Source organism: Esox lucius, chromosome 4 (assembly GCF_011004845.1).
Source record: "Esox lucius isolate fEsoLuc1 chromosome 4, fEsoLuc1.pri, whole genome shotgun sequence".
NCBI classification, from domain to species: domain Eukaryota; kingdom Metazoa; phylum Chordata; class Actinopteri; order Esociformes; family Esocidae; genus Esox; species Esox lucius.
The window spans coordinates 5,944,901-5,967,897 of NC_047572.1; the positions used below are offsets into that span (position 1 = coordinate 5,944,901).

The window sequence follows — 22,997 nt, forward strand, 5'->3', positions numbered from 1 at the left end:
GTTCAGGAGATTGTCTTGACCAGGACCACACCCCTAAATGCATTGAAGCAACTGCCATGTGATTGGTTGATTAGATAATTTCATTAATGAGAAATTGAACATGTGTTCCTAATAATCCTTTAGGTGAGTGTAGTTACTCATTAATCTGGGTTGATGGAGCAAAGTTGAGCATGGAATGTATTATGTGCGATGCCAACTATTTGGTTGTGTGTGTTTCTGAAATAAATAAACCAGGTACAAGTGTGTCTGTGTATATGTGGTAACTCATGCAGTAATTGGTATAATAAACCTTTGTATAAGATCTGCTAAATATCATTGTGCAATATGTTTCTCTAATAAACTGAAGCCCCGACACTGCAACAAAGGCTATGGTTCTTTTTCAATAATTTAATGAAACCACATTTTCACACAGTTTTTTTTCTACTACAGATTTTTGTGAATTCGCCAAAAAAAAAAACATACAGAAACAAATACCTATATTCCTTTTCAATGTAGTTAATCTGTGATGGGAATAAAAGAAAACATGAGAAATAAATAAGGAAAAACATTTAAAACAACATGTTCACAATCCACAGCAATAACATTCTCAAATATTGTATTTCACATTACTGGAGCTTGTCATGTTCAACCATAATGCATCTCTCAGCTGTCACAGGATGGCTCGAAAGGCAGGTCCCTGAATGGATAAGGCCCAGAGGTGATTAAGCATTGAGTGTTCGTTGCGTGAGTTTATCTGCCAGAAGGATGAGTCTGTAAACCATCTCAATCTCAGAAAGGGGTGGTTGAATCTACTGGAGCTCATAAAGCAAATCCTCCACAGTCACCGACAGCTCCTGGAAGGTGGGTCTTTCGTCCGCCTTCTACCAGTCAAACCAAAAGGGGAGATGAGACATGAGGGTGATGGTTAACCATTGTTTAATATAAGATCTGTCAAGTTGACACTTAAACTGTTACTTCAACCTTAACAGTTGACACTTACAATGTTACTATAACCTGAATAGTTGGGTTATATTTGTTTGGGAAATGGATCAATGAGATTACAAACAATATTTACTTAGAAAGACTGAGAATTTTCAGTATGTTATCACAATGCTTTAAACCATATAAAGCACAACTCAATTCCAATGGGAAACCAATGTTTTTTTTGTTTAGTTGTTGTAGGTAGATTTGTTGGTATAACTTATATTTAGAAAAACAGTGCTGCTTGAAAGGATTATTTTTGTACAAAATATAAAAATAAACTCACAAAATTCTTGTTTATACGCAAATTCATAATCAAGACATTTCAAAAATTGAACAAAAACTCAAATTTCATGTGTCAAATTGTGCACCTCTTCATTCAATAGCTTGTAGCACCTCCAGTGAGCAGCTATAACTTGGAGAAAATGTCTCCTATTGCCACTAATCAGACACATATTTTTTGAGGAATTGTTTCGTTACAGAACTCAGACAATTAAGTAAGGTTTGAAGGATGTTTGGCATTTACTGCCTGCTTCAGTTCCTGCCACAGCATCTTGATTGGATTAAGGTCAGGACTTTGACTTGGCCAATCTAAAACACAAACCGTCTTTCTCCTGAGCCAATCTTTGTAGATTTGCTACAAAGCTTTGGGTTGTTGTCTTTTTGGAAGCACAGCTGTAGTTCCTTGACTGATGGCCTGATGTTGTGTTCAAGAATCTCCATGGTATACCTCAGAATTCATGGTTCCCTTGATGTTGTGCAGTCGATCAGTTCCAGAGGAGGAAAAGCATCCCCAGATCTTGACATTTCTACGGCTATGTTTGTCTGTTAAGGATAAGGTTTTTTTGGTGGTAGGCAATGTTGGGTCAAACAACGGTTTTGCTTGTGACCAGAAAGGTGCATTTTGGACTTATCACTCCAGAGAATGGACTTAAAGAAACCAGATTTCTGGCAAAGTTAAGACAGGCAGTCTAGCAACACTGCCAAGGATGCCATTTTGATTAGTGTTTTTCTTTTTGTAGAAGCATGCACCTGAGATGCAGCAGGGAAGTTCTGCAAATCTCCAGATGTTGTGTTTTGGTTGACATTTACCTGATTTCTTGTGGCTATTGGGGATATTTTGGAAGGGTGTCCACTTCTAGGCAGTGTTGTCATGTTAAATGCTCACCATGTTTTAATTATTTGCCTCATAGTGGACTGATGAAGCTCAAATATTATTTATAATGCATTTCTAATTGGCAAAATTACAGAGAATGATACTTTCATCAGTGCCTTTTAGCAGTCTTGCTTAAACTTTTCAATGTGTATATTTTTATATAGATCTAAAAAGATCTGTCATTACAGAAAATAGAGTTTGTTAACATTCGTGGGAGATTTGATTATCTTCCATGTGAATAGGAGGGTCCACCACAGTTTAAAACATAAAAATCTTCCCTAAACACACAGATAACACATCACATCAAATGCCTATATTCAAATCTCAGACCCACCATAATTTTGGCTATGTTACACTATAACACACAGTAACATACCTCCAGCCAACAGCTCGTCATGATATTGTAGACTTTGTCATTGGCCAGTTGGGGACGATAGAGACGATGGCCTCGGGACACCTGATCCACTATTTCGTTGTTGTTTAACCGTTCATATGGCATCTTCCCCAAAGTGTAGATCTCCCACATTAAAACCCCTATGGAGAGTATAGTAACCTTGTCAATAAGTTTTAAATGCTAGGTAGAAGAATACAAAGATAGACAAAGTCTGCCGTGACAATGGCTATACCAAGATGACAAGAAAGCCTAAACAGATCTAGGACCCAACCAAGATACTTACCATAAGCCCAAATGTCTGACTTGCTGCTGAATCTGCAGTAGAGTAGGACCTCAGGAGGTGACCAGCGCACAGGGAACTTGGCGCCGACAGAACTTGTGTACTCATCATCTAGAACGTACCTGAAAGGACAGGGAATGTTGTGAACATGTCAGAGTTAATGCTGTCAGAACCACCGGTTGATTTGTTTGTCAGGTATTTCAGGTATTATTTCTAACAGCTGCCATAACCATGCACACAATTCATTGTCTTTACCTTGACAATCCAAAGTCAGTGACCTTAATGGTCCCATTAGTATCTACCAAGCAGTTCCTAGCGGCCTGAAAAAAACCCACAGATTTAGTGTAGTTGGGGATTATACAGAACCATGTCAGTATCAGATCTGCTGTATCTTTGAAAGACTTGAGCTACAACTGGGAGATGTCTTAGTACATCTCTTACCAGGTCTCTGTGGATGTACTGCTGAGACTCCAGATAAGCCATGCCCTCTGTGACGTCCTTACACATCTCCAGAAGCTGGATCGGGGATGGGTGCTGCTTCAGCCCTTCCCGCAGGTAGCTCAGGAGGCAGCCGTTGACGAGGAACTCGGTGACAATGTAGATAGGCCTTTGTTTGGTGCAGACCCCGTACAGCTGCACCAAATTTGCGTGGCGAAGTTTCCTGGTTGAAGTGACAAGAGAAGAGAATGAGCAGATTTGTTGGTCTATAACTGGGTTGAATACTGCCACCATATGTGGAGAGAATTTAGGTCATTTGTGGCCTGGAGTGGTTGTGTGGTCTAACCCACTGTTTCCAGAGGACATGGGGGTCTGCTTTTGCAGAACATAAGGAAATGAAATACCACTTGCACAGGCAAATTGCAAACTCTTTGGTGGTGCAGACTGGAAATAATCTTTGTGAGGATCACATGTGTTTCTGGGTTTGAGCCTCTTTGAGGGCTGAATAAAGTGAAAGTGGTTCTCGCAAAAAGTGTGACATCCTTTGCACGTACATCATGACTTTGGCTTCCTCTATGAAATCGTCTTCTGACATGGATCCCTCCTTGATCATCTTGATAGCCACGTCGTGCTGGCCCTGCCACTTTCCATACTTGACCACACCAAACTGCCCATTTCCTAGCTCTCTGATGAAGGTGAGGTGGCGTGGGTCAATTTCCCATATCCCTGCAGTACGAAATATAAAATAAAATAAAAATAACAGTTACATATCTTCGGCCTGACAACAAACAGGTAGACAGATAGACAACAGACTGGAACACTCTCACAGGAATGCATTAAAATAGAATAACTCACCATAACCAAGCCCTACTGTAGATGGGGCAGTTTGGGTTTGACTGGACACAATGTATTTCAGCCTGCTCACCATACCTGCAATGGTGCACACAACACATACATATTAAATTAAAGAAGCATTCTGGAATTGTTGATGGTAAAGGCGTTGCTGTTGAGTCAAAATGGGTACCCCAAAACATTCATACCCTCTTACTGAGCAAAATCATTTTGACATCTTTTCAACCAGAATTATGTCTTGAATGTCTTTTTAACTTTTTTTGCTTTAGAGGGATGTCATATGTGGTGATATGATGTCCAAACTGCCGCTTTAAAGAATTACATTTGAGTTATGAGTGAGCACAAGGCCAAAGCAACATTGCAATGTAACATAAAGGTGAATGTCCTCAAGTGGCCCCAGTCAATGTCCTGATCTCAGTCCCATTGAGAATCCGTGGCACTATTTTTTTGATTGAAAATTAACCAAACTAAACAACTTGAAGCAATCTGCCTAGAAAAAAGAGCCAAAATCACTTCAACATTGTATACAATCAGTTACATATTACCAATAGACATTAAGCTTTATTTGCAGCAAAAAGCATTAATACTAAATATCGAATGCTTATGCAAGTAACATATTTCAGTTTTTTTTTTTTTTACAGATATTTCCCTATATAAAACCAATGTCACCAGACAATAATTTAATAAAATGTTCAACATTTTGATGTACCATTTCTAAAAAAGTGTTTGACCTAAAGTTTTAAAATACAATACATGGGTCTCTCTCCTCACAAGAAATACATTGGCCTAATGGACTCATATGGTCTACCATGATTGATTATCCACCATTTTGAATCTTGCGAAAAAAGCATTTGAAATACCTTGTCTGCACAAGCTGTGATATGTAGTATTTAGGGATAATGTCTCTTGTAAGACACATTTTTTTAAATCTAGGATGTTCTTTTGTCATACATATGAGTCTAATGAAGCATGATATGTGCACTGGAGGCAGTGGCTTACACCGCAGGTTCACGGCATTTACAAAATCAAATATGCTTGGCCAAAGAGGAGCGTGACAGTAATCATCAGATATTCTCTAGTCACATTCAATATCTTGTTTGGGTAAAGAATGTCCCTACATTTGTAAACAAACTCGAACATAGAATTTTCTTCTTTTCATCTGATTAGGTGAAGGTTTCAGTTGGTTTTGTTAGAACCTGGGAATTACACAGACATGTGATGTATTTGCGGAAGTTGTACCTGCTGCATTGTGTTGGTGATAGTTAATGAGGTCTGGGATGCTGCTGAAATTGTGCTTCTCTGCCAAGTAGAACTGGCCTTGTTGGGTGGTACAGATGTTGTAGTGTCTGCAGCTACCAGCACTTTCCCTGATGAGCAACAATGAGAAGATTCAGGTGTAAAATAAAGTTTCCCATAGATTCAGATTTGGATTTTTCCCCACTAATGACAAACTAGGTTTGGGGTCAGGGAAACTGAATGCAGATATTTGCCTGGGGGAAACTTCACCCTTGAACAAAGTTATGTTTGTTTTGATTGAGTAATGCTAGGTTGTGGGTAGGTACTTTTAAAGGTTATATAACACTCCAAAGATCTCTAAAGTAACTTAGATTCCCATTATGGTCCAGACTTCACACCATTGGTTGTCTAAATAAAGCTATTGTGCCTAAACCTCAAATGATTGAAATAAATGTATTCTCTGTTTATGTTACCTTATAGAGCTGAATCTTTGATTTAATGGAATGCAGCATTGCTTACATAGATGAGTATCTTTACCATGGTGGAGTACACAGTGGCATCCTATTCTTTATATGGTGTGTTACTTTTATAAAACTCCCTTGTTTAAGGGCAAGCCGATATATTTGGCAACTTGTACAGTAGTGCAAATAGATTACTCCGGGTTTTGCATGGAAACATTTACATATGTCTTCCTCTTCAGGTGGCTGTTTCCGTGTTCATCTACAACTGAATAAGATATTAAATATCAATCATGAGGTGGATAATTTATCTGCAAACTAATTCCAGTTTCAACAATCTTCAAGTTATGGAAATGGAATGGAACTGAATTGGAATGAGACTGGACTTTTTCACTTGCAATTGAATTAAATAAGTTTTTTACATTTACCACTTAAATTGACCACATTGACCACTTTATGTGTTTTAAATCATTCCCACTTCCGCATCTATATATACAGGACAAACGTTGTAGTATGAATGTAAAAAGTGTTGTCTGAACAGTGACATTATCACTCTAAAAGATAAAATTATCTAAATTCAAATTGTAATTTGTGAAAATGATGGTGATAAAAATGAAATGGGAATTTCATTATTTAAGTTGGTCTTACATAGGGATTGATTGAATATAATTTTCTTCAGTACATCTACAAACAGGATTTGTCCCAAATGCTAATGGCTCTGATCAATAGTTGTGCACTATACAGGGAATATTGTGCCATTTTGAAATGCATACAGAGTCTTTGTTTGCCTTCAGTTTAACTCACCCAGCCTTGGTGAAAACAGAAACTGTATATTTTCCAACTTTGCTTGAGTCTCGTACTAAGAAACCACCATCTTTGTTCTGGGGAAAGAATAAATAAAATATATTTTAGTCTAAATCCTCCATTACAGAGTTACAAACAATGCAAAGGCAGTATTGCATTGTCATTCAGTAGCATCAGCCCACACTGCAATATTTTGTCATTCAAAGATATTTTCAGATGGTGACAAAGGGAACATGTACGCTAGTATAAGGACTTCTCGGAGGGCCACAACTGAAATAATTTGAGTACAATTCTCAATGATGATCAATGCACAGTATATCATTTTATGGGGCTGGTGTGAGTATGTAAAATACTCAAAGTTACCGATTAGTTTTACAGATTAGTCACAGGTTAATTTTTTCACTGACATTACCTCAGCCTTCAACAGATTTTCTGCTTGACTGCGGTTCATGCTCTTGCAGTACCAGCTGTGGCAAACAGAGTAGGTGAAATGTACATGTTGAAAACAACTTCATAGCAATGGGTATTAAGTGGGTCACATGAGACATTTGTGTTTAAATAACCTTTTAATTATGTTTCAAACATGGATATCCAATAAGAAATGCATTGTGTTTTGTGTGTACCACTGAACATGATCCTGGGGGATTTTTTTTAAAGTGTTCTGAAGGAGAGGTTTTGTAGTGAATGATTTGTAACAAGAGAATTCTATACTCACTCAAACCTTTCCAGTTCATTTCCAGCCTCCACAACGTAATTACTAGGAATATATCCTTCCTTGCTGCAAAGGAACGGCACACAAACATTTTCTGAAGTTAATTTGCATCCGTACCAAACATACTGTAAAACCCAACATTTTAATCTCGCTGTATTGATCTGTGTAATACTTTTCATTAACATTTATGTAATTTAGCTAGCGCTTATCAAAAGAAACGTTTCTACATTAGTCATTTAATTCATTTAGAAGATATAACGAACTTAGAAATGGTGGAGTAGAGAGGATGAATGAATCAAGATGGAACCTTTTTCTAAGACACCAGGGTTAGCTTAGCTACTCTTATCTCATGATATAACTACCATAGGATCTTTAGTGACCACAGAGAGTCTTGAAACGTGTTGACCATCCCAACCTGAAAAATATCATTCTAAGCAAGGTATATGTCCGCCCCACCACCCCACGATTTTATCTACAGATTTCTACAGCGCACCCTTCTGGATCTCCAATACTTTGATTAGCACCTGGTCTCCAATATGTGCCTTTAAGGGGCAGACTTAGTGAAGTTAAGGCCTGATGCCGATTCCAGTCTGAGGTCCCCTGCCACCCTGTGTAAAAAATAAATATGTTTAACACCCCTGGTTAACCAAAAAATAGTATTGGTTCTCTGATGCTCTAAGGAGGATTTTTACAATACTAAATAGGAATGTGATCTGAGTATTGATCCTTAATTGTAAAACAGGTGGTTCAAACCCTGATTGTCTGAAAGCTTTGATATATCAGACTGTATGATAGGTATGACAAAAAATATTTTACTGTTCTAAGCACAGTAGTCAGTGCTTGACTTTGGCAAACAGTATTCAGGTTCCTTTTTTATGTAAAAGAGCCGCCTTGGACATCTGGGATGGGGTACTTTAATGGAACAAGCCTTATTAACCCATACATTTTGATGAACATAGTCTAATGTGCGAGATGCCAGTTCCTGCACTTGTTTTATACAAAGTCAAGTGTATTATGCCTTATTGCTTAACCGCTTACTCTGACTGTGGCTAACTTAACCAATAATCAAAAGAATAGTATGAACTACCTTGTCTCACTTGAAGACCACTGAGACTGTGTATGGTGGTCGAGCTGTATGAGCTTCTGCCTCCAGGGCACATATACCACTGCATTTCTTCCAGCAGAATTATGCTCTTTCCACACTGTCTCTATCCAATGAAGCAAAGAATGCCTGAGAATATCTTATATTCTTTGGGATTTTTGGAGAAATATCTGAGCTGACAATTCATAAAAAAAATGTAAAAGACCTATCCAAGGCCCTTAGGAGAGAGATAATTAATGCCTATGAGTATATTAGGGATTACAAAGCAATTTAAAAGACATTCGAAGTACTTCATTCCACTGACGAATCATCCACAAATTGAGAAAAAATCCTCTCCACTGAATGGCCAGTGGTTAGAAATTATTCAAGCCAAGAGCTAACCGAAAAACGCTCATCGAAGTCTCTAAGAATACCATCAAGGTATCTACAGGCATGTCTTGCCACAATAAATGTCAATTGCATGAGTCAACTGTCAGAAAGAGACTGCACAAAGTTGGCCTACATGGGAGGTCTGCCCTGAAAATAGAATGTCGAGACACAATTGCCATTTGCCAGACAACACCTCTGGGAAAAGACACTTTTGGAACATTGTACTCAAGACAAATGACTCAAAAGTGGAATTGTTTGGCTGGAATGCCAGACACCATATTTGGCTAAAACACAACAGTGCCTTTGAACAGAAGAACCTTATACGAACTGTAAAGCATGGACGCAGCATTATGATTTGGGTTTTCTTTTGAGCCTCAGGACTTTCCATCATTGAGTCAAACATGAATTCCATATCATACCAGACAATTCTTGAGGAGAATGTGATGCCATCTCTCAATAACCTGAAGCTGAACCGAACATGAATCTTGCAATAAGACAATGATCCAAAACACAAAATCAAAACTAAAACAGAATGGTTCAAAAAGAAGAAATGGAGGGTTATGGAATGGTTGAGGCAAAGCCCTGATCTCAATCCTATCGAAATGCTGTGGGGGACTGGAAGCGAGCCTGCTAGCAAGAAAGCTCCCTAACACACAGTTTAAGTAGTACTATAAAGAAAAGGCAAAAATATTTCTGAAGATTTTTGATGAATAAATTATTGCAAAGTATTATCTTTCAGGGTCGTTCCAAAAACAATAGTTTACCTTTATAAAGGACTATCAGTCAATTACATTCACAAATCAGTTAATTGTATTCATCACACAATAAATTATCAGTTCTAAATTTCTTATTATTCTCTATGCTATTGAGACATAATACAGCAAATGTCTCTGTGCACATTTGATTGTTATTCATTATGCCTGCCGTAGAAATAATGGCAACCAGCAGGTCAAACAAACAACTGAAATTAAATAACAAACCTTTGCACTTGAGTGTGTAAAATGAGTGGCTTGCAATTGTTTTGTATAATATTGTAAATTATGCCAACTTTACAAGGCCCCTGATAACGTGAACCCTGAGGCATTTGTCTATTCTGCCTTATGATATGTCCACCCCTGCCAATAATATTTGAAATGGTTACGATTGTTATCCTTAGTGAATGTTAAAATGTTAATACTACACTAGCACATCCAAACAGTTTAAATGCACTATAATCTGTGAATGCCCCTTAAGCTATATATCTGGATCATCTCACCAGTCCTGATTTAAATTTTTGGGAGCAAGTTGTTTGTTACAGGGGCATGGGTCAGTCCAATCTTTTTTAATGTGCTAACTTGTTGATAGGACTGTATTGTGTTAAGTTTTAAAAGTGCCATTTTAGTGCATACACAACCGGATACACAGAATGGATTTGGGTTGTGTTATTGCCCTTTTTAATTGATGCTAGAATACTTCTTCTTTTCTTCCATCTGTTTCTTCACAATCTTTTCCTCCGCCTCCTCACCCATATTTGTCCCGGGCCTTCCACCAGTTGGCGTCAGACATCTCTAGAATGGTGTACTCCTCATCCTTCCTCAGCTCCAGATCCTGGGGCGTGCCAGGCGTGTATGCATACTCTGCAATCACCGTCATCCCTGTGGAGAGTGCAGGCTGCTCAGGAGGCTGTGGAGGTAAAGGCCTCAAAGGTTTCTCCTGTGAAATTGGACATGGGGACAACACTGATTAAGAGAGTGGGTGGTACATAATTTCTTGTGTCATTCAGAAGCAGAGATACTGTAACTGAAATGTACGAGTGAATATGTTGAACAAAGACCTCTTCTGGCGTAGGGGGAAGTGGTTTTCTAGATTGTCTTCGAGACCCCTTGGAAAACCCTGTATGATAAAGGGAAAGCTTCATGTCAGGGTGTTCCCTGTGACAAATTATAGTTTATTGTTAATAGGCTTTACATCAAATATGTCAATTAACTTCCTCATTACAAAGCCTGGTAGAGAAACACATTGTGTTTTCACTACCTCAGTTTTATGACCGGGTTTCTGACCACGTCACTGACCTCCATTCTTGGTCTCCAGCACCCGGCAGCCCATGGCTTGCTTGACTTCCTGCTGGCAGCACTGCCACATGCCATCCATCCAGAAACATGGGTGGTATTTCTGCATCAGGTCCTTGTTGAAGCGTACCACTTAAACACAATGCACAGAGCAGTGAAGGAGATTGACATTGGAATGGTCTTGCATAGCCATAAGGTACCTCCAAAATCATGTTATCACACCCAGGTATTTGAAAAGGCTTGGATCAACACTGGCAATTAGCATAGACTTGACTAAATCTGACTAGATTATGGGCCCTCAGGAAATGTTTATAGTGTCTCATGTGTCTCTTTATCTATTCTTTATCAGGCTTAGTGTTCAGTTTATGATAAGGCTAATACTGACTGACCATGCTTAAGTTTGTGTATCCATTGCTTCCGGACCTCATCGCTTTTTGCGAAGATATAGAGTGGGCCTTCATCGTAGATTATCTGTGGGCCAATGGTGGAACAGAAATACAGACATTTGTTAAGTTCAACAAGACAAGGCAAAATTATTTTCAGATGTATTGTTTTACAGTTAAGCAATTAACTACATTTTCTTTAAAAAGGCCCCACAAAATAGTGTTAAATTAGTTGGCATGAATAGTACAGTACCATTGAGTAAAGATTTTCTTCAAAATAATACCAACAACAAATTAAGAAACCTATGTAGAGACTTAGAATCCTGTGACTTCTGGATTATCCATTACAACAGAACAGGCAAAACATTGATTTCACACTGTTGTATCATTGGTTGGCGGATTTGAACAATTCATTTAAATTAATCATAGTTGACTGAATATAGTTCATAGTTGACTATGATTGTTCGAGACCTCCAAATGACTCCTGCAGCCAAATCTGGATTTGAATACTACTGGGCTACATAATAGTACAACAATAATACTATTTGGTACAGCGAAAAAACAGTATGAGTCAGAATGACTTCTTGGTTTGGTGCTTCTCTGACAAACATTCTCCCCCCCACCCACCAGTGGTTTTTCAGATGAAGAGATAGATGAGGTTTTCAAACTTCTTGATGACTCTACGATTGCTGCTCCAATATCAAAGATAGGCCTTAGGTAATTAAATGCACCACAAAAAACATTTAGCTGTTAGTATGATATGGATGTGTTCTTCTTCAATAAAATAAAACATTTACATAGATCTAAATATTTACTAATATGTAAACTGCAGTGCTTCATTGTAGTTGGAGGAAGAATGTATATTCATCTGACGACAGTGCGTATTTTGTTTACTATGGGGGCTGTTAAAATTAGGGAGGTGGTAAACAATGAAATTGTTGATGAAAGTTGCAGGGAACAACTCAAATGATATGTGCTTGTGATCTAATGTCTTCATTTTGGTAACAGGGTCTGTGGAAATGCAAGAATTATGACAAGGTTTTTAGGCAGCTTTAATTCTTCCATGTCTTTCCCCCTACTCATTTAAAAAATATAAAGTTATGGTACATCATTTAGATTTTTGTTTTATATCAATCTAACCTATCTTCAAAAAAGTTAACCTAATGTATTAACGCTTGTTTCCTAACGCTTCTCGACCGTACAGACATTCTACATCAAGCTGGGATATAAAAAGATACTGGGTGTTTCAGATGTCATGCTCTAACATGATTGGCTGCAAATAGTCACCATGTCTACCGTGGTGACACCTGCATTGTTATTGGAAACCCCAGTTCTGTCAAAGCTACTAAGTTTCACTTCTTCCTATTTAAATGATCCATGCTGTCTTGGTAATTTTTTAAAAGAATATTACTGTATTACTGCATGTCTGATAAATCTCTGTGTTTGTTTATTTAATGAGAAATACGTCAAACACATTTTTAAAAGTAATTTATTTACCTGAACCTCTTTTGCACAGTCTGATAATGTTGATGTTAATATGTTAGGATATGCTTGTAGGAAGGTCTACAGGCAACTTCCACAGCCAGATGAAAAGTCATTGGTCTATTATAATCAGAATCATTTTTTGACACCACTAAAGGACCCCAAAAGTTCCATCCCACATACGGCTCAGCAATTAACCAAAATGTCTTGTAGTTTCTATTATTGAATACATATTTAATCTCTTGGCATCTAGACAGATGCATATACTGGAACTGTCTATCTGTAAAATGCGTAAATTAATGTGCAGTATATAACCAAAGGTCATATCCCATTATCTTAGATGCTCGTCACCCATTGCATATGCTAACTTTGCTTACAATGTGTGTATTTTGTCTATATGTTGTCTACCTATAGGAACACAAGAACACAGAGTATGTATGTGTGGGTATGTTCAAATTAAGTATACTAAAGGTCATTCTGACAAAACCAGGCCAGACTAATTATTGTCATGATTTTCACAGAACTATACAACACTGGCATTCAAGTCTACCTATTATTAAACATAATGACAAATAGTTAAGCTTGTCTCATTGGTAAAATAAAATAAACTACAATATGTTGGGATGGTAGACTAGCGGCTACAGCAACTACTGGATCACTGGTTTAAATCTTAACTCTGATCGTAAGATGCTCTTGAAATCACAAACATTTTCATGTTAACTTATCTTGGACCAGCATGTGCTCACCTGAAATGGGTACTGGCGCTCCACAGGGGCACATGGCTCTGGCTGTACTGTTTCCACACACTTGATCTTATCAATGTCCACCGTCCCTTTCAACCCTTTCTTTTTCTGTGCATAGGATAGGAAAAATAGGCAACAGGACAAATGGAGATCAGTTGCAATGTAGAGGAAATCCCCTTGATGCCCTGCCCTCATATTTAGCTTAATTGTGAATTGTTGTGTTATTCCCCTAATAAATCAGCAGGGCAGTAGTTTACAAAATAATAATAATTTGACATAGTTGCATTATTTACTCCCAAAAAAGTGGTCTGCCAAACAAAAACTGGACAAAAAAATTATTATAAAATAATTCTGTAGGTACAGAAACTAGTGAGTGACAACTGTAGATTTGTCAATTTTGCAACTAAGGCTATGTGAGCTGGATATAAATACAGTATTAGATATTGTGATTCCCTGATCTTCTTTGTAGATTAACTCTTTACCTTCTAACTACTCGTGTGGTTTGTGAGGATCATAGAGACCAGAGGATGCACTTGTACAAGTCTCCATTTTCATAAATAGGTCTTAATAGTTTGTAATTATAACTATTCAGACTACAAACTCCAGGAACACTTCAAGATCTGCCCTTGACTCACAAACCCTGCTTTAGCTCAGCCTTTTTGATAACACAAATGATTGATCTACAGATGCAGAATCAATAGGAAGATCTAATTTAACAACCTAAAAGCTCTAACATAATTTTACCTAAGACGTTAGAATCCCAAAATGCTCTGACATACTCTGGGATATTTAAAATTATAATAGGATTCCCATTAGCTTTTGCCAAAAGACGTAACTACTCTTCCTTTACTCCAAGTATTTTTTCAGTTTTATTGTTTTGGCTCTGCACTGCAATGGTTTTGAAATTATATAATGACTATGTTTGAGGAAATATACATCCATAAACCTGAACCTTGTAGGAAGTGCTGTCCAATGAGTTGTGAGGCATTTGGTTGGATCTGAGCAGTCAAGATGTTTCTATAAACTTGAGAATTCCTCATTTTGCTGCTGTCAGCAGTTACATTATCCTTGAAGTGGGACAGTTCCAGAGGCTGCTATACATGTCCAAAACAACATTTCCTTATATCATTTCATAGAAAAGTTGGCATGACTTCTTTGTTAATATCCATACTTTCCTCTTGCCATCACTCTACATGTTCATATTTGTCTTATTACTTTTTCCTGAAAGCTCTTTTTGATATTTTCTTTGGCTATTCTAAAGAAATCTGTTTTTCCACCTTGCAGTCCAGCCTATGTAGTTTAACTGTTGAAGTCTGTGAATGGCATTATCTGAAACATCAACCAGCTACCTCCTGGAGAGTGTTCCTGATCTGTTGGACAGTTCTTGATCACCTGTAGAGGTCCTCCTGGTTCTATTATTGCTGCTTCCTTTCTTCTTTTTAATATATTATATATATATATATATATATATAAATCGATTTTGGCACACCTAATGTTTTGTTTATGCCTCTGTTTAATATATTATAAGGTATCTGCATCATGACTGCCAGCTTGACTTGTATTAGCCCTTCTTTGGTCCTTGTGTTCTATCAACCAACTCCAAATAAATGGAAATACTGATCCTTGCATCAAGACTAGACATTGACTGCTCACTTGTGCATGCACCTATGGTGCAAATAAATCCACCTGCCTAATAAGCGACAGCTGTGAAGCTGATTGTCCAACTTTTTTGGTACATGGGGCATCTATGTGCAAAATATGCTGTTATTTGTAAAATGATGAAAATCACCTCTAATTATAGCTGACAGTTTCCACTTGAACCTGATAGTCTTTGTATTATTTCATATCCAATTTACTGAGCCAAAAACCAAAACTTGTGTCATCATCATCATCATCATAATTTTCTTCCGCTTATCCGGGGCCGGGTCGCGGGGGCAGCAGTCTAAGCAGAGATGCCCAGACTTCCCTTTCCCTAGACACTTCCTCCAGCTCTTCCGGGGGGACACAGAGGCGTTCCCAGGCCAGCCGGGAGACATAGTCCCTCCAGCATGTCCTAGGTCTTCCCCGGGTTCTCCTCCCGGTGGGACGGGCCCGGAACACCTTCCCAGGAAGGCGTTCCAGAGGCATCCGAAACAGATGCCCAAGCCACCTTAGCTCTACTCTGAGCTCCTCCCGGGTGACCGAGCTTCTGACCCTATCTCTAAGGGATCGCTCAGCCACCCTGCGGAGAAAGCTCATTTCGGCCGCCTGTATCCGGGATCTCATGACCATAGATAAGCTCATGACCATAGGTGAGAGTAGGAACGTAGATTGACCGGTAAATCGAGAGCTTCGCCTTGCGGCTCAACTCTTTCTTCACCACGACAGACCGATACATCGACCGCATTATTGCAGAAGCTGCACCGATCCGTCTGTCAATCTTCCGTTCCATCCTTCCCTCACTCGTGAACAAGACCCCTAGATACTTAAACTCCTCCACTTGAGGCAGGCACTCTTCAAAACTTGTGTCACTGTTCAAATACTTATGGACTGCAATGTATATATTTGTTGTCAAATCTCATGTACAGTTATAGTATGGGTGTTGAATCTTAAAAGGTAGACCATTGAGACAATTAATATAAAATATACAGCATGTTAGTCATGTTCCAGATCTGGAACTCCTATAACATTGTCATCAACAACAGAAACCAATCTGGGACCAAGTTAAGAATACTTACCCCTTTGTCCAGATCATAGTCATAGTAGGCAAGCTTGTCCAATGTGAGGATGAAAAGCCTCTCCTTGAAGTTTAAAGGAGAGGTCTTCTTTTTCTGCTGGGAGCGTTTTAAAAAGATCTCTTCCAAGAGACTTTCTGACATGGTCTGATCAGATGTGATCACCCTACCTGGAGAAAATATGTATTTTATGGCATATTGTGCTTTATTGGACCGAAAACAGGGCAATAAATTGTATAGAGCATTTTGGTGAGAGATCAGTGGGCCTGATTCAAACCCATGCTGCAATGGTACATGTTGACTGGGTGCAGTAGTTTGGACTGCTGGACCAACCTAGCTCAATGATCAATTATTAAGATCAGTGCGGTAAAAGGATTTGAATGGTTCATGGTGTCAGAGTAAAAAAATTTTAATAAAAAATTGGTTATTTATTTTGGTTTGAGGACAGAGTTTATTTATTTTATAGAAAATTACTCTAGTCTGAATTAAAACTAATGGAGTTTTTAGAAAATATATTGAACATAAGGCTAAAGAAAATAATATTCACTCGTTGACCCATCAAAAAAATGTAATGGCTGGTTTGACAATATAAAACTCAGCTAGTCAGTCTGTCTGATCAGTTTCAATCAATTTGTCGTTTTGTAATACCTGCTAAATCTTAGCGAAGTAGCTATTGCAGATTGCTTTGGATATAAATCTAGCAAATATGTCGAAAGAATGAAGGTTGATTCATTTTAGTTGTAACAAAGTTGTCCAAGCAAATAACGACAGTGTGGGCATCTTGACCAATCGATGTCATGAAGTCGTTAATGAAATCATGGTAGCATAACATTGATCAAGTGTCAGTGATGTAGGCTACTGTAACATTACTCGCATGTCAAAGAGAATGTAACATTTGTAGCTTAACGTAGAATTTAAAACTGTATGGTGTCAGATAGCCCAAGGCTTAGAACAATGCAGTCTGAAAAGGCCTTTGGAGGCTTCCCATCAATCTTTCGAGTCTGTGGATCTTAGGATCTTCTTTAAAATCGCATTACTCATGGCTGTAGCTTGAGTTACCTTAAAGCCTTACCAGCTAATTACTTACATTAGCTAGACGTGAACTAAAAAGTAGCCTAAAAAAATAGCGATGGTAGTTAGCCTACCTACTAATATGGCAACAGCTAAGCTTAAAGCTCCTGTTCCACTTTCTCACTGCAGTTGCTAATTTGCTGTCTGTCTCACAGAAAAAGTTAGATCTTTACAGAAAATGTTTCTCACCATCAAAGTAATAGTTCTAAACCGAGAGACGACCCATGTATTTATTCATGTATTTATTCCACCCAAATACATATACTTGCAGTCTGATTTACAGGTTCATTGTGGATGCTAGGATCATTTTAGTAGACAGCAGGAGATGGAGGATGTTTTGTATATATGATTAGTTATATGAAAACATATGAGAAATCTTTATCTTACAACTAGGCTCACAGATTTTAGGCTAATAAATATATTAGGTATTATATTTAAACATAAGGTATTATTATTTTTGCTGAGGCTACCAATATATCTTAAGGCAACACTGCTTTCATTCGTTTTTGAGAGATTAAGCTATTGCACCAACACATGGGCCATGCATCTCTGTTGTTTTTTTTTGGGGTGGGGGGTGTATCATTTGATTTACACAACATGCCTACCACTTTGAAGATATTTTTTTTACAGTGAAACAAACAAGAAATAAGCCAAAAAATATTTGAGTGTGCATAACTATCCCCTAACTAACCCCTATCCAGCTCTTCTGAAACAAGCTTCAGAAGAGCTGTTTGAAAATAGGCATTAATAAAGGGTTATATTTTTTTGATCAATGTTTTACTATTTTCTATTACTCAAATATAGAAAAGCCCCCCTCACCAACTTGACTATTTATGTGAAAGGTTTTGGTCTATCTGTTTGGAATTTCACTTTTTTTTTTTTATCTAATTGTATATGAAATGTCAATATAATTATTTTTGTATTTCATATATTGTATTTTTTATCCATATTATGAATGTTGTTAAACAATATATAGAGTACTAGCTTCATTTCCTGTACAACTGGAAATGAAGAATACAGATTTAGGTGCCAAATTCTGTGGCATTGGGGGGTTAAGTCGTCTAAGCTGCTGCCTCCGATGCATATGCACTGCAGGGTTCAAATCCAGCCAAGCAAATGCTGTACATTTTTCCAGTCTTTGTCCATTAAAGCAAAAAGGAAAAGAAAAAAAGGGACAATAATATAGTTTAAAAAGACAGTTCTATCAGATCCAACTTACCTAATCTTCATGAGCTCTGCACTGTGCTATTACAGCATAGATCTACAGAATAGATCTGAAAACAGATAGAAATTGGAGCAGATATCAGTATATGATCAACCCCTGTTTTGCATTAGACCTTATTCTCATGTGAATTACGCCCTTTGTTGCCAGAGTTTCCTCCTTCGTCGTGACACATCTGTTTCCTAAACCCACATCTTCCTGCTTCTCTGTGTTCAGAGTCACATTGACCCACTTTTTGCCCCATATGATGAAGGCATGACATTATCTTTCCCACTTCCAAACCTTTCCCTTACAATCATTTTGCTCTTATGTCTGATAGGTTAAAGGGGAAAATGACTGAAGATTCTGAGTTGTTGACTCACAGTAAAGTTTGGTGTAATTGGACTTATTGCAAATGTATGGATCTTTGTTTACATGCCATACGCAACACAGTCTCCTAAATATGAACATGCAGCTACACATGATTTACTGCCAGTTGCACGTTATGGTTCATGAATTTATGTTATGTATTGAGTCTGTCAGTGTTGGTGACGTCGACTCTCAAATGCGGATGTATGCTCTGGAAAGCGCTAAACAAAAAAAAAAGCTTAATGGTTAAGGTTTAATAATGTTTCCCGTGTGGTTAAGGTTAGGACTAGGGTAAGGGTACTTTACACAGATAACTAGGCTACTTGCTGCCCCAAAATTTTAGAAATGTCCACACAATTTTTGGCAATGCAGTTCTGTTACAGTTACAATACCTTGTCTAACATACATAGAGAAATATGTACCTATTTAACTTTGTGGAAAACACAACACACATGAACAATTTTAATCTTATACTCTGCTGAATCTACACCAATAGATACGCAATGCATCTTGCACCATTTGTCAACCACACAACTGTAGCAGTCAACCTCCCACATAACACAAGGGCTCTATTGATTCATTCCAAATTCAGACGGAAGTGGAGCTTGACAGGTAGAGAGATAGTGACAGGCATTTATAAATTATTCATGGATCAGGATAATGGCTCCTCTGTGGACCCTGGTATGGTGGTGTCAACTCAGCTGATGTGATAGGACACAAATTCAGCAAACATTAAGCATAAAAATACCATTGTTCACCATGCGGCAGTCCAGGGCCCATATATATACTTTGTATATTGAGGTGATCCTGATTTACAGGTAGCTTGGGGTTTACACTTTTGGAACTGTTCCATTGGACACCATGCAAACTACAGTAAAATAAATCAAGCGTACTTAAAATATTCAAAAGAATTCAATGTTTGATTTGACCAGCCTTTCAATACACACGACAGAATTGTTTTTTTACATTCAATTAACAGTTTTAGGCCTAATAAATGATTTTATCAAACCAAAAACAACCTTTAGTCCCCACTCAGCTACTCTCAGGTTTTCCACTAAAGTAGGCAATATTTCAATGTCACAGAAATGCAATGACAAAGCAACTTTCCCACCAGCTACAACTCACCTATGTCCTATGCACCTCTCATATCGTAAATATATTCAAATAATCTGAATAGTTATGGTTCCTCTGTCTGCTGTCTCCAGGGTAGAGGTTCACTCAGCTCAGCTTATTTTAAACAGCCTCCTCACTTCCTGGTTGCATCTGCCACTGATACCCCTCCTTTAACACCAGTTGCTAACTCTTTCACACTCTGCCAAAAGGGACTGTGAACTTTACACTTATTTTGATACTGGACAGTATGTCAACTATAGTATTATCATTGATGTTTAAAATGATCCTTTTTCACATGAAAGACCACTTACCTCTGCTGCAAATACATACTGTGTAGTCCAAAAAAGTCCAAACGTAGGTTGGATAAAACAGTTACCTGACGTTTTTGGGTAAAGCAAGACAAAATATTGTCCTGTTCAGTGGCTGCATTTGTTCAAACAATCAAACAATCTTGTATTACAACAGTAGTTTTTTGCTTGTCAGCCACACAAGTGGCAGCATTTGAAAAGGATTTGACTCATTTAGGCTGACAGGGTAGAATGAATAGGGAAGTTGCAACAGTGTTGCACTACCCTGCAAAGGGAAAAGCCACTTCAGTTGAAAGGATCCGCAGCAGACAGTTGTTAAACTTGTCACTGTTATTTACCATAATGTGTCCCTGTTTTTTGATAAAACATAAAACAACTAATACCTAGTCTACCTTATAAGACCCAACATACCAACCAACACAGTATATTTGTTTGATTTAACTTTACATTTTCATTTTACATTTTAAACTATAAGCAGATGTTATTTTTTACAGAGTGACGTACTGTTAGTGCATTCATCTTAATTTAACTAGGTGGCGCAACAACAACCCCCAGTAACAGTAATTACACTTTACTCAGTGAAGTGGCTGTCTACAAAGTCAGTGCTTGAAGTAGTAACATTAATTCACAGAAGGCAAAGGTATCGGGAGGGCCAGTTCCCCTTGTTCCTGGTTTTGAAATTAGTAAGTCTAGTGGAAATTAATGGAGGTAGTGCTTTATAAATAAACAAAGGAGCATGTTGCTCTAACCTCACAGAAAGAGAGGCCCAACCCACATGTTAATATAAAATACAGTGATGAGTTCTGTTACTGTCACTTGTGACAAATAGCATACAGTGGTTTTAATATGAATGCCCTAGCACGCATATAGATAATATCACCATGATCTAAAACGGACATAAAAGTAGCCTGCACAATCTATCATCAATTTACAGAGCACAGGCCCTGTTTCTATAAAGGAACATTATATTGAATTTTAACTTTTATCTCAATTCAGTAGCATGTTTTTTAAAAGATAACCTACCATCTAGCCATATCCCTAAGTATGTATATGCAAAGACCTGTCCAATTTGAGAACCATCCAAGCTAGTAATTACAAATGTGTTTGGACATAGAGAAAGACATAAAATATAGTTAAAGCTGTAAAAAAAGATTTTGACGACTGCTGGGGGTTAGGGTATAATGGGGCCCTTAAAGAAATGTTATGCGGCCAACAACCAGGGACAACAAAATCCCAGGGACACAGCATCTAATAACTTCCCTGAGGATGTGTCTTATGTCTACCAACCAATGGTGAGGATGAATACACAGTACCGACTTTGTAACATCCATGGGTCCAGTATCCCTTTATGGAGTACTTTGATGTTTGTACAAATATTTCTTAATTTCACTGAGAGTGTCTTCTAATGAATGTATTGGTTTGTTAATAACAGGAACCTTGCAAAATGCTCTCTCTGGAGGTTTCCTGTCTGATAAATGTTTGTGTCGCATGTAATCTTCTCAATGCACATGCAAACACAGACACACACAATCACATGGAAACACATGCACACACATGCACCGGACACACACTGAGTTTATCTGACCACAAAAGGAGCCTATCCACAAATATATATAAAATGTAATAAATATATATTTATGTAGGAGGATTCCTAACATCTATAATCTATCACTCCTAATAATGTAATTGATTCAAATGTTAATGTTTCCCACTATAAAACACCATTTTACGCACACATTTTAGGTTCAGTGAACATTCAATCCAACTTTATTTTATATTTTCCAGAGTCCATACTATTTGGACGAAATTCTAGTTACTATCCATGACTGTATTTGAAAAATGAATACAGTGGTTTTTGTATTCAGTGGTTTTTAGTACAGCAGCCTAGTAACAAATAGACGTTGTCTTTGAAATGTAATCATTTAGGACAATACATTATATATTGCCCCCCCCCCCCATATACAATACAAACCTATGCCGTTTCTTAGAATAGTTCTTATAATTTCACAATTTCATGTCTGTGATATGCATCAATGGCAGCATCCTACCTATTTAGAAACAAGGCTGGAAAACAAACACCAGAGTATAGCTAGGAATGATACACCCGTGATAGGAATGTTGTTTGTTTTTACATAACATTCCATATCAAGAAAACATTTGCATGAACAAGCAATTTGATTTCTTAGTGTTGCTTCATTGCATAAATGATAGAAAAAGTTCAAAAACATTAAGCTTGGAAGTTGCTTCAGTTGTGGAGCTTACTGTCCACCCAATGTAGTGTACTGTATCGCCATGATATCCAAAGTCCCCTTTTTTGTTCTAACCTCACTTAACCAGTGTATGACTTCCTACTTCTACTTCATCAATTGTAACCTTCAGACAATTTTTCTTAAAATCTATACCTCAGACATTATTTACCCAAGTAAGATTTTGAGTGCAAACTTTGGTAGTCTCTTTGTCTATATAGTACATACATACATTAATACATAGCCTGCATTTAACCTATGAAGCTTTAATCTTTCTCCAACAGAGGGAACCCTACCATTTACAAGGCATTAACACTTACCTTTACACTCACACTTAGCTAGGCCTCTAGATGGATCACAGTCTACCAACTATGATAGAGCATGGGCAGGGACGTCTGTTTGCGGTTGCTCTTATTCCAGGTACTGTCTGTGTGTAACAGCAGTAGACTAAACTCCACCCTTTGAGAGGAATTTACTTTACTCAGTTCCCCTTTTGCTTCCTGCTCATTTTCATATTAGCTCACTGTGGCCCTGTTAGTATAAAGAAAGAGGGACAAA

The 22,997-nt window shown here is 37.8% G+C and overlaps 1 protein-coding gene across 5 annotated transcripts; it reads right to left on the reverse strand.

Moving 5' to 3' along the window:
- Positions 1 to 392: 392 nt before the first annotated feature.
- Positions 393 to 22,877, reverse strand: btk (Bruton agammaglobulinemia tyrosine kinase). 5 transcript variants are annotated; one of them, XM_020044983.3, is made up of 19 exons: positions 22,760 to 22,877; positions 18,422 to 18,476; positions 16,135 to 16,301; positions 13,421 to 13,525; positions 11,199 to 11,280; positions 10,813 to 10,941; positions 10,575 to 10,633; positions 10,266 to 10,423; positions 7,294 to 7,356; positions 6,991 to 7,045; positions 6,579 to 6,655; positions 5,320 to 5,447; positions 4,084 to 4,158; positions 3,783 to 3,954; positions 3,232 to 3,451; positions 3,046 to 3,110; positions 2,794 to 2,912; positions 2,493 to 2,650; positions 393 to 860 (listed from the first exon to the last, which is right to left on the reverse strand). In XM_020044983.3, exons 3-19 carry the CDS (start codon positions 16,273 to 16,275, stop codon positions 789 to 791), a joined length of 1,878 nt encoding a protein of 625 aa, XP_019900542.1. In that variant the 5' UTR covers positions 16,276 to 16,301; positions 18,422 to 18,476; positions 22,760 to 22,877; the 3' UTR covers positions 393 to 788. The 5 variants fall into 5 exon arrangements, with proteins under 5 accessions (XP_019900542.1, XP_010895077.1, XP_010895080.1 ...); XM_010896775.5 differs by having other exon boundaries at positions 394 to 860; positions 10,266 to 10,453; positions 22,760 to 22,876; XM_010896778.5 differs by having other exon boundaries at positions 394 to 860; positions 10,266 to 10,453; positions 22,772 to 22,869.
- Between the last annotated feature and the right edge of the window lie 120 nt (positions 22,878 to 22,997).